At 44.0% G+C, this 11,372-nt stretch overlaps 1 protein-coding gene and 1 long non-coding RNA gene across 3 annotated transcripts; both read left to right on the top strand.

Annotated features, from left to right (window-relative positions):
* The first annotated feature begins 1,165 nt into the window (after positions 1–1,165).
* On the top strand, positions 1,166–2,907 carry LOC123048606 (probable serine/threonine-protein kinase PBL4). The gene is made up of 2 exons (XM_044471677.1): positions 1,166–1,476; positions 1,593–2,907. The coding sequence occupies exon 2, from the start codon at positions 2,033–2,035 to the stop codon at positions 2,741–2,743; it is 711 nt and encodes a 236-aa protein (XP_044327612.1). The 5' UTR covers positions 1,166–1,476; positions 1,593–2,032; the 3' UTR covers positions 2,744–2,907.
* A 1,380-nt stretch (positions 2,908–4,287) lies between these two features.
* Positions 4,288–5,406, top strand: LOC123048607 (uncharacterized). 2 transcript variants are annotated; one of them, XR_006423333.1, is made up of 3 exons: positions 4,288–4,604; positions 4,704–4,780; positions 5,350–5,406. It is a non-coding gene; the product is annotated as an uncharacterized lncRNA (long non-coding RNA). The 2 variants fall into 2 exon arrangements; XR_006423334.1 differs by having other exon boundaries at positions 5,356–5,403.
* Positions 5,407–11,372: the final 5,966 nt, after the last annotated feature.

Below are 11,372 nucleotides of genomic sequence, written 5' to 3'. Positions count from 1 at the left end.
AGGTGCGTGCAAAAATTCATGGGTAAATGACATTCGAGGAGCCCGCGTAAAAAAGACAAAATCGGCTATGAGTTTTTTCAAACTTACTCATAGGCCTAAAATTTATCTTTTTTGCCACGAGATCCTCAGATGTCCAAACTTCACCAAATTTGGCATGGACATAACACATTCAACCATCTTGCACCACAAAAAAATCAATTTTTTTTATTTTAATTGCTATTTTAAATGATTTTACTGTTCATAGCCGGGAGCATCTACACCTGGGTGCATAATAGCCGTACTCGAATATGACGAACACTTTATAATCCTAAAAAAACATGTTCAAGACTCAAATCAACTTGAGAGCATATGCAAGGATTTAGGTTAGGTTATCATTGTGCAACTTATGAACTTTGCCATGTTCGTAGTGCATAGTTATGCAAAATAGAAGGTTGAGTGGATCATAAAATTTCCTTTCGCTGAAACTAAAAACAAAGCAAAAAATAAATAAATAATCCTCTTTTCTATTTACCTTTTTTTTTCGAATCAAACGGATACATTGTGTCACCAAAGCAAAATTCCCTGTTTTCTATTATTTCCCTCCATTTCTCTATGAATCAAAGAGGCCTTACCATCCCGTGATTACTATCTCGCTCAATTGTGCATTACCTAATTGTGAGTTGATTTTAAAAGTTTATTCATACATTTATATAAAAACCTCACATATTCCCCCGCAAAGCAAAACGAAATAATAATCTAGAAACGTGCTTACCCATGTAGTAATAATTTGTCCAGCTAGTGTAGGAAAAACGGAAAAAAATGTTTGTTCTTATGGTTTGAGAAAATGTGAAATCAACATTGGAATTTTGAAGCAACTGTAATTTGTTGCACGTTCCTTTCTCCTCCCCCCGGACAATTTTCTGCCCGTGCTACTTACATTTCCACGCCTCAAAAGGCCAAACCCTCTCAAACTGCAACTTGTCGACGTGGACAGGCCGAGCAAGCTAGCGGAACGCAGCAAAAATACGTACGTACGCCATGGTTTCTAGCGGTGGAAATTATGAAATACTACATCTGGTATAAAATATCCTACACGTTTTAATCAAGAGGCTGAGGCTGGAGATCGACGTGTAGGGCGGCTCGTGCTCGTGCTTGACTTGCTATGCCAAAGCGGAAGCCCCCGTGGAGAGGTCAGTCAACAGAGTGGTCGATCCAAGCAAGCTGCTGCCGGTGCTGCCGCATATCACTCTCGAGAAGTCATCAGAGGCGCCAACCCAACGAACCTGTCCGGTCGCTTCCCCCCTCGTTATATCCTTCTTCATCTTCCACCTCCGTACCGTGACTTTGTTGCTCCGTTTGGATCAATCGGCCGGAGCTCTGCATCACCTAGCCGGGTAGCAGAGCAGATAAGCTAAGCTTCGGCGGCCATGGGGAACCTTTGTGTGTGCATGGGCGGCTCCGCCAAGTGCGCCAGCGCGTCCACCCCCTTCCAATCAAGTAAGCCGCTCGCCGCCGTCCTCGATCTCTTTGTTTCTTGAATTTTTTTTTGTCGAGAGATCATCGATCAAGGGAGGGAATTAATCATGTGGATGCGTGGATTGTGTTTCGTTCAGAGGTGAACCCGAGGAGCAGCACCTCCAACTCCAACTCCAAGGCGTCGCGCCGGAGCAGCTCCGGCCCGGAGAAGCCGGCGGAGGCGCCGACGACGGCGGGGGAGGCGCAGGCGGTGCCGCCGGCGTCGCTCAAGTCGTTCAGCATGGCGGACCTGCGGGCGGCCACCAAGAACTTCGGCTCCACGTCCTACCACGGGGAGGGCGGATTCGGGTGCGTCTACAAGGGGTGGATCGACGAGGCCACGCTCGCCCCCGCCAGGCCCGGCGCCACCAACGCCATGATGGTGGCCATCAAGAAGCTCAAGAAGGAGAGCTTCCAGGGCCACCGGGAGTGGCTCACCGAGGTCACCTACCTCGGCGACCTCCACCATGAGAACCTGGTGAAGCTCGTCGGCTACTGCTCCGACTCCGACAGCAACTAGCTGCTGGTGTACGAGTACATGCCCCAGGGCAGCCTGGAGAACCACTTGTTCCGGCGGGGCAGCCAGCCGCCGCTGCCGTTGTCCACGCGCGTCTCCGTCGCCGTCGACGTCGCCCGCGGCCTCGCCTTCCTCCACTCCCGCGACGTCATCTTCCGGGACCTCAAGTCCTCCAACGTGCTCCTCGGCCCCGACCACCGCGCCAAGCTCTCCGACTTCGGCCTCGCCCGGGCCGGCCCCACCGGCGGCAAGAGCCACGTCTCCACCCGCGTCGTCGGCACGCGCGGCTACGCCGCGCCCGAGTACGTGGCCACGGGCCACCTCTCGGCCAAGAGCGACGTGTACGGGTTCGGCGTGGTGCTCCTGGAGCTGATGACGGGGCGCCGCGCGCTGGACGAGGCCCGCGGCGTGGCGTCGGAGCTGCTGGTGGACTGGGCGATGCCGATGCTGCAGGGGGAGCGGCCCAAGGTGATACGGGTCATGGACACCAGGCTCGGCGGGCAGTACCCCAAGAGGCAGGCGCAGGACATGGCTGCACTCGCGCTCCGCTGCCTCCAGAACGACCCTAAGAGCCGCCCCTCCATGGCCGACGACGCCCTCCCCTCCCTCGAGCTCCTGCTGCAGCCAAGCGCCGCCAAGTCCTCCTCCTCCTCGACGACGACGACGTCATCCAGATCGCCGGCCGCGTCGGCGACGCCGGTGCACAGAGGCCACCGTCGTCACAAAGCATAGCTAGCTGGGAGACTCTGTTCATTTAATTATTGTGTTCAATTAGTGTGTTCATCTGTGCAGTAGAATAGAGTTTGTAGATTGGAAATTGGACTTCTTTTTCCCTCTCGTTTCAGCCGTTTGGAATATTGGAAGCATGAGCGTACGTACATTTGGGTACGGGTCAAGATTTTCTTTCCTCCTTTCTGTTGGAATTTTTTTGTCAAGTTATTAGGAGTTTATTAGAAGTAGCTCCCGACTGCACAGAGATTGGTGACGGCGACCATCCATTGTCTCAGTGTAGCCGTGTACACATCACTGGCTTGCAAATTGCATAATTTTCGCCATGCTGGCAGTAACTGACATGTGAACACTTCCTAGCCCCATATATAGGGATGTAAATGATACGGATAATTTCCGCTCCGAATCCGCTTCTGCATCCGTTTTTGAGGATATGGTATGCACTTGTATAAATCCCGCGGATATGGATGCGGATACGGATTTTGATCAACCAGATATCCGGTGGATGTGATAGAGGATATGAAATTGATAATATCCGGCGGATATGGATTATCCGGTATTTTTTGCGGATTTCCGAGGCTATCAAATAGGATTATCCGATAAATTTAGCCCATCAACAAGCCCAAATACCAAGTATACTACTCCCTCCCTCCCATAATGTAAGACGTATTTTGGCACTACACTAGTATCAAAAAAACGTCTTACATTATGGGACGTAGGGAGTACTAAATAAAATCACCACATCTCTACTTCTAATGGACGAGTTGGTTGAATAGTCCCCCCACTTTCGTCTGGTTTTTTTTCGACAGGTTTTTTTCGTCACCTCCCCCACCCCACCCCATCCCACGCAGCCACCAAAAAAACCCACACCCAACAAAAAAAATCCATCGACCCCATCCTTCGTTGCCCACTCCCATCGATCCCATCTATCGTTTCCGCCGCCGCCGCGAGAAAACTCCATCGATCCCCATCCTTGCCCACTCCCATCGATCGTTGCCACCACCGCCGCCGAATCCTCCGCCCCGCCGCCATTCCGCTCGTACGCCGCTGCCGCCATTCCGCTCGCACGGTGCACCCCTCCCGCATGCCGCCGCCATCTCCCATCGCAATTGCTCGGGCGTGGAGCTCGTGTGCCATGGGCCATGAACGCCATGGCATCCATGGCCGACAAGAAGGGACCCTCGGCCTCGGCCGTGGGCGCCTGATCGGGACACGGGGTCGCCACGTCGGCCGCCGCCAGCGCCTCATGGATATGCCTAGCGCCCTCTATGCCGCCGCCCATGATCGGATCACCACACCACCCGCGGAGGACGATGCCTCCGTGCCTGGCCGTCGGCTCCTACACGCCCGATGGGGCTGCCTCTCCATGCATTGAGGATGTCGTGGATGTGACGACGTGGAGACGAGGATTGCATTGTTGCGCCCCCGTCGCCGCCGCCACTTCCTACAGACTCCCTGACTCACAGTGCAAGACATCCCAACTCGGGTCCATCCGGGTAAACGCCGCAGCCGCCTTGGCAGGATCCCTTTTTGGCGGCTTGGATCCAGGCAAAAGAGGAGCGGAAGGAGAGAAGTACTGGTCTATGACTCGGGTCATGGGGATGGATGGATCTCTCGGTAATGGTGGATCCAGAGTTCCAGACTCAGTTCATCTTATAGGCTTAATTCGTACTGTATCATTTTGATGAATACGTTGCCCCCCTATTTTTTCTACAATCAAGATGATTTTCCTCTGTGGGGTATGCATATCATCTTCTTTCGTTTTCATTAGAACATATCATATTTTGTTTGAGAGGCAGGTACAACGATGGCAAATATTTGTTTTCATCAGAAGTATATTTTCATGAGATACAATGGCAATCAGGTTTGTGTTTCACGAGCTTTCTTCATATCAATGCTTCTCCCTAATCCGCCTTCACTCTAACACATGGCCACCCAACATTGTCTTCTCCTCGGTTTGCAGGCGGCACATGCAGAAGAGTTGTGGAAGGTTGATTGAGAAGTCATAAGGACTGGGTGAAGCAAAATGCAATCTCCAAGGTTAGGTTACCTCTCAATGCCCTTGATGATATGAGTGCAACTAAACTAATATTTGTTTCTTGTGATCTATGGTTCCCACCTGCCATACTTATATATTTCTGTTTCCACATGATATGTCTTCTGTATGAAATTATAGTCTTTGATACAGTAAGTTATTCCTTCAAATTTAACAGTCATGGAAGAATCTGAATATGGCTACGATTTCTTTCTTTCCTAAGCACTCCTCTCCTATTAGAACCCAACATATGCTTACCCACTGCTGCTTTAATGTGTAAATCTTTTGGTTTATAGTTTATGGCAAACCAAATTATGAATCAAGTGTTCATCTCTGAAGTTCACAACAGTGGTCGGTTTTTAGTGTGTCTAAAGGAAATGCACCAAGCTTTTGTACTGAAAGATTATCCTGACATGGGAATTTTTATTCTTGGATGAACATGGTAGCCTTTATTATTACTTTTAGAGAAGATGTACACAGCTAGGATACAAAGCTACATTCTTACTCTGATTGGCTTAATGCAACTAAGATCAAGGTTCCACAAGGCTATGTTGATTTGTTAAATTCCTTTCAGTTTCAGGTTTCAAAATGAGAAATTGGAGCATTGAGACCTTTGAACTGAAACCTAAATGAAGGTATACATATTTATGTTGGTCTAAAGCCACCATGTTTTATCTGCAGAAAATAGAAATCGTCGTTCGGTTCCATTTAGAAATTAAATTAAACTATAGACATAGTCCACGACGTCGGGACAAATAGAGTAACTAATTATTTGTATGTTTTTTCCAGCAAAGAACTTATTATAAAACGGGACACCAGAAAATCCAGTAGGGAAATTGATGGGCTCCCCTCTTTGTAAAAAAATTACTTCATGGCATTGCCTAATGTACAGAGAAATCACGGGGTCAAAAATTGCTTTCCCGTCCATGACTTTATTTATACAGCATCATAGAGTGTTTTTTAATGCATAATCGACTTCCCTCGGAAAAGCATTTGTACGATAGCTAATTAACATGTCATTTGTTCTTAATTCAGAATTGTGCATGCATCCAGCAGAGAAAGGTGCGTACATATCCTGAGGGACAATAAAAAATGTGAGTTCTTTATGGCATAATATCAGGCACCATTCTGAGTGATCTCTTTGCAACTCAAGATACCGATTAGTTATATTATTTCCTACCGGTAACCAATTTCTGCACACCAAAACACAGAGTCAACTCAGATCTATAGGAGGATAAGTATTCTTGGTGTGATTACTAATGAGACAATGTAGGGAATTGTTTCTAGAACTCAATTTTATTATAAGTTCAATATCAGCACCACACAATCTTTCTACTACCATTCCTAGAGAAATATCAACCTGTTACACAGGACAATGCAAGAAAACATATGTCACACAGGACTATTCTATTACCGTGCGCTTCACCGCTGCCGCCGGTGTTCCCAGCAGACCACATATCCTCAAATGGCAATCTCATGAGTCATCTGATGAGACCGATATGAACCAAACTTTTAGCTTAATGACGCATGGTTAGATATAGATAGAAGAACCGGTTGTACTATATCTTTTTTTTGCCCTGAAGTAGCGCTTCTACTTCTAATTCATGTAATGAATATCGAGTGTGTATATAGTTCATGTCTACTTTATGGTTGACATCTTAAAGAAAAAATACTCTAAATTAAAAGGTGCAAAGATTCTGTGGAGGACATCCATGCATTAATGCATATAGCTCCAACTAGACTGAGTCTTCCTTTTCTCTTATATATGAATCTATAATCTGCTTTTGTCCAATTGTACAATTTCTCAAGTTCAACAAGGGTGTGGTTAGTGCCTTTTGTCCATTCAATCCAAAAACGGATCGGGTTCTACTATCGAAAACGATAACGAAAAAAAAACAGGAAAAATCAACCAGGTTAGTTCCTTTTTTGCTAAGATTTACAATTAAAGTCAAATTAGTACTTAATGTAATGAAGGTCAAACTTTTGTCTTTACTATTTTTGTCTGGTTCGCATGAGAGAGGGAGGATTTTCCCGGCATGGGGTCATGAGTGGTACAAACTGGAAGATGCATGCCGATGGTTCTGTCAGTACAATTTACTTAGATTTTCAGTTCTTTTCACCTCATAATTATCTTTTCTTTATGTGTTAGCGCGGTTAAACTTCTTTATCTTTTGTTCCTTCCTACTTGAGGCCTTCGTGTGCACCTTGATTAAGTTCTGGTGTTTATTCGGTGCCAATGTCTTAAGACAATAGTTTCATGCATGGATTTATTCCAGCATTCTAATTTAGAGACCTTTGTGCCAGACAGTTTGTTGCATTCACCTTAATGGAGATAATAAAATCTTACTGAGTAACAAGCGTAATGATGGAGGAACGGACGTCAAGTTAAAGGTGCATATTATTCAGCTTGATTCATTGCTGAGGATTTTTGAATATATGGCTTCTAATTCCAGACCACAAACTTAATTCAGAATCTAAAAATTGAAGGGGAGGTAGAGGGATATTGTTGGTGCTGTCTAGAAACAATGCTCATTTATTTATTACAGTCGATGTATTTCTTGTGTGTCCCATTGATTGAGTATTTGAGTTGGAGCATAAGTATATTAGTGTCTTAGAATTTGCACATATGCTTTATCCACTTGTCATTGCTATTTACAAGTCACATATTTATATTTGGATTACAGATTCTTTGTACTTATTATTGTACTTCGTGTTTTCTATTGAGTGTGGTACCTCTTGAAGGAGGGAAAGCTAGGATTCATTGATAACTGAGGTGCAGAAACTGCTGGATACGTACAAGGACGAGGAGGTGAGCATCACGGTAATGGGGCACAGCCTCGGGGCGGAGCTGGCCACCCTGAATGCGTTGTACATCGCCGAGAATGGCCGGTCACGGTGTTTGCGTTCGACAGCCCACGACTGGGTGCAGCCGGCTTCAAGAAGTTGTTTGACGTCACTGCGGCCTTCGCGGCCGCAACGCCGGGACATCGTGCCCAGGTACTCGGCGCTGCTGTAACATGATATGGGCTCCGAGCTGGCCATCGACATCGGCACATCGCCATACCTGAGGCCTGAGGGTGTCGCAAGGTCAGTCCAATCAATCTCGTACACCATAGACGATGCCCCGACTTTTTATGTCCATCGACAATGATTCCTCACATATAAACCATCCGACAACCATGGACGACCTTTTGCTGAAGAATCTATTGTTTGCTCCGGTGGATTTGATCTTTAGTCTTCCCTTTCTTTTCTATGGTTGTGAGTAATCAAATCCAATTCGCAGCTCCATGCACGATCAAGGCTAGGGTGTGAATTATGACTGTGTCATATGAGGCCATGATTGTGGCAGGGATGTTTGGTTGGTGGCACGAAGTTGTTTAGTAACAAGATGGGTCTAAACTCAGCTACTAGAGATTTGAGCTGAAGCACAGGAGGAGTTCCTATCATCAGTGCTGGCCGTAAAGCCGAATGCCTATGTTGGTGAGCTCTATAATCCAAACACCCGGAAGATGGTACCCCCTTCGTTCCCTAATATAAGATCTTATTACATTTGATGTAATAAGATGTTATATTATGGGATAGAGGGAGTAGATGTTATTTTGTACTCTTAGCACGTAAGTTGTTTTAAACTTTTTATAAGCAGCTTGTGACATTTCTAAAAAGTAAGGTCAGGCAGATGGAGCGCTCCTTTTTTTGTCACTTTCTACTCAATTGTAGAGGTTTATTTATTGCAGTATAATAGTTACTTCTTGTTGAGGGTACTCTGCAGCACTTGCTGTCCTTGCCTTTTCTCATATCAAGGGGCCAATACAACTTCTCTGATTATAAATGCGTGCAACATGACTATTTGAAAGAAGCTCTGTTTGAGAAATTGAGGCTAGAGTTCTGATGTAAGTACGGCATCAGCATTTGTGAGCACCTTTATGTGCTGACCATCTCATCTTTGCGGCAAGTAAGCAGTTTGATATACTGCTCGCTTTGATATAGGCATTTTGCGATGAAAATTGTCATCTATTCATGTTTACATATACTTTATCTGATGGAGACATGAGCCTGCCGAATGCCTCCACGTTAGTAGTGCACATCTCAGACGATACACTCTTCTTCTTTCTTGACTAAACTTTCACACTGATTATGCATCATGGATCAGATCCAACATATTAGTTTATTTGCATGTACGTAGACGGATGACAAGTAAAATAAATTCAAGGATCTTAGTGCAGTTTGTCAGCTACAATTTCACGATCATTTCTAGGCTTAGGGAGTCATCATCGTCTCCCCCTTCGCCTTAACTGTCATCACCTACAGTCCAACAACCTCCTGGATCTCGATTTTATGCTCGGTTTCAGATTTGTTAGTAAGGGACTGCTGATCATATTTGTTTGTTCTGAGAACAACGAACATGTGAACTCCCATGACCACTCTTTATTCTATTTGTAAATTGATCTGATTCTTTCTATATGTATGTACAATGTTCTCGTTGCGGAGCACATGAGAGATGTGATACTCCAAACTCCCACTAAATTGCATAGTTAATGATTCAAATCTTAGCATCTCATAATGGGTGTTGAATTACGTTCAACTAATCTTATTCGTATATGGTGATCTGTTGTAGTGTACAAATCATTTTTCATATATATCATGACCTCTTTGTAATGTTTTCTTACCATTTCTAAATGGGCACAGGTTTCTGCTATCACTTGCAATTATTTCTTAGGTAATTTTCTGGACCAGTACACAGCCAGATTTTCAGGATTAAGAACACCAGTGGGTTAATATGTTACTAAAACTGTTGGTACCTCATCTGGTTGGATGGGGGCTTAATCTTGTTCCCAAAAAATACGAGTACACACATCAATTTATTTTAATGTTCTGGGATATATAATAAATGTGTCATGTTTTTGAACTGTGTTTCACATGGAACTATTGATGTTGTTCTGAACAAAGAAAAAAGTTTGCTTGGTAGGGTTTGAGTCCTTGTTGTTATTATGAAATTTATATTTCAGCATCTTGAGAACTATGACATTTTAAACTCCTAGAACTTATGAAGCAGAATAATATTTAAAGTTGTTTACAATTAGGGTGGATAGGCAATAAGGCTTCTTGAATCTGACACAAGTCATGTACATTTGACAAGTCAAGATAGACCACTGAGATTTTGGCCAAGCCCAATAAAGACATAGACCCCACAGGTAAAAGCACTAAGAGGAAGGTTTATTCTCCATTCATGTTAGCCTACCATATTATTTTTCTTTCTAGGGCATATTGTCGATCTCTTTTTTAATACTGATTATTTTGCTTTTTATCTAAATTCTGTGCATGCCATACATCCAACTTTAGTAGTTAAGTTATGCTAACATAAAGTAGTGAGTTTTGCTACATAAGAATATGAAGAGGGCGGTGAAGGAGGTATATTGGAAACACAATTTTGATAGCAATTCCATTGGAAACATTATCGTAAGAACCGCCCAAGGTATTTTCCAACTTGTCAAATTCATGTGAATAGAGTAATTATTTTAGGGGACTAACTACATTTTTGCATATAAATAGAACTTGCATTGCAGCCATACTTGAAGAACCACCACAAATACATGCCAATATCAGGGCCTCACTTATGAAATTGGTACATACAGTTCAAATTCTTCGTCCATACAGTTCAAATTCTTTGTCCAGGTTTCTGGGTTCTAAAAATGCTCAAGGTTCCGCAATGCATCAATCAACTTACCCCTCAGTGATGATCAAGACTCCCAAAATGCCTTTTTTCATGGTGAAAGATGCTCAAGCACACATCATTGTTGGTTTTCTCACATCATGCCATGCTTGGTTGTGTAACCGAATCTCGAAAATTCATAGGATGTCCGGCGAATGTGGAACCAAACTTGGACGACTTTATGTACAAATGCATTATTCATAATGAAAACAATATCATTGTATGTGTCTAAAAAATTATGTCATACTTTCGTAAAAATATGGCATCTACTACCAGATAAAGAAGTGATAATGGCAAAAAAAAAACTTCCTTTGGGTAATCTCCATGACTAGAAGGTTGCGACGTTGAGATATCAGGGGGTGTGCATTTGTATAAAAGATTATTAGAAACCAGTGGTGGCTCAAATGTGCTCCCCACAGAAAATCGATCGGGTGAGGAATGAGAACAGTGACTTGAACTCCAGATTTCTATGATTGTGTTTGTATTTGAATTAAACAAGAGCAAGATAGTAAAATTGTTCTGTGCCTCGATAAAAGGATAAAGAAATACAGATAACAATGTAGGTACATCACCACCACCACCAGAATTATGCACTCACCCATGGATGGGTATCACAACCCTCTTGGCGTTCAATTGGTTTCAATAATATGTAGTTTTTTAAAGTTGTCAATAACATGTTTCAATAACATATATTTATTAAAGCTGTTAATAATGTATTATTGTGTCTGATAGTATGATATGTGTCAGCTGAGATGTCCGTTATTCTCGATTACTTCAGCTCCGTGGGTAGCATCTTAATTTTTAAAGCCCGTGGCAACGCACGGGCATTCTACTAGTATAAATAGTGTCTAACCAAACACTAGTACTAGCACCGTAGACTGTATGGG

Source organism: Triticum aestivum, chromosome 2D, assembly GCF_018294505.1.
Source record: "Triticum aestivum cultivar Chinese Spring chromosome 2D, IWGSC CS RefSeq v2.1, whole genome shotgun sequence".
NCBI classification, from domain to species: Eukaryota; Viridiplantae; Streptophyta; class Magnoliopsida; order Poales; family Poaceae; genus Triticum; species Triticum aestivum.
The sequence above is the reverse complement of the archived record's forward strand: the minus strand, read 5'-3'. Positions and strand labels throughout refer to the sequence as shown.

Excerpts from the sequence above, each read along its gene's own strand:
- LOC123048606 (XM_044471677.1), top strand. The coding sequence starts at position 2,033 with ATGCCCCAGGGCAGCCTGGAGAACCACTTGTTCCGGCGGGGCAGCCAG.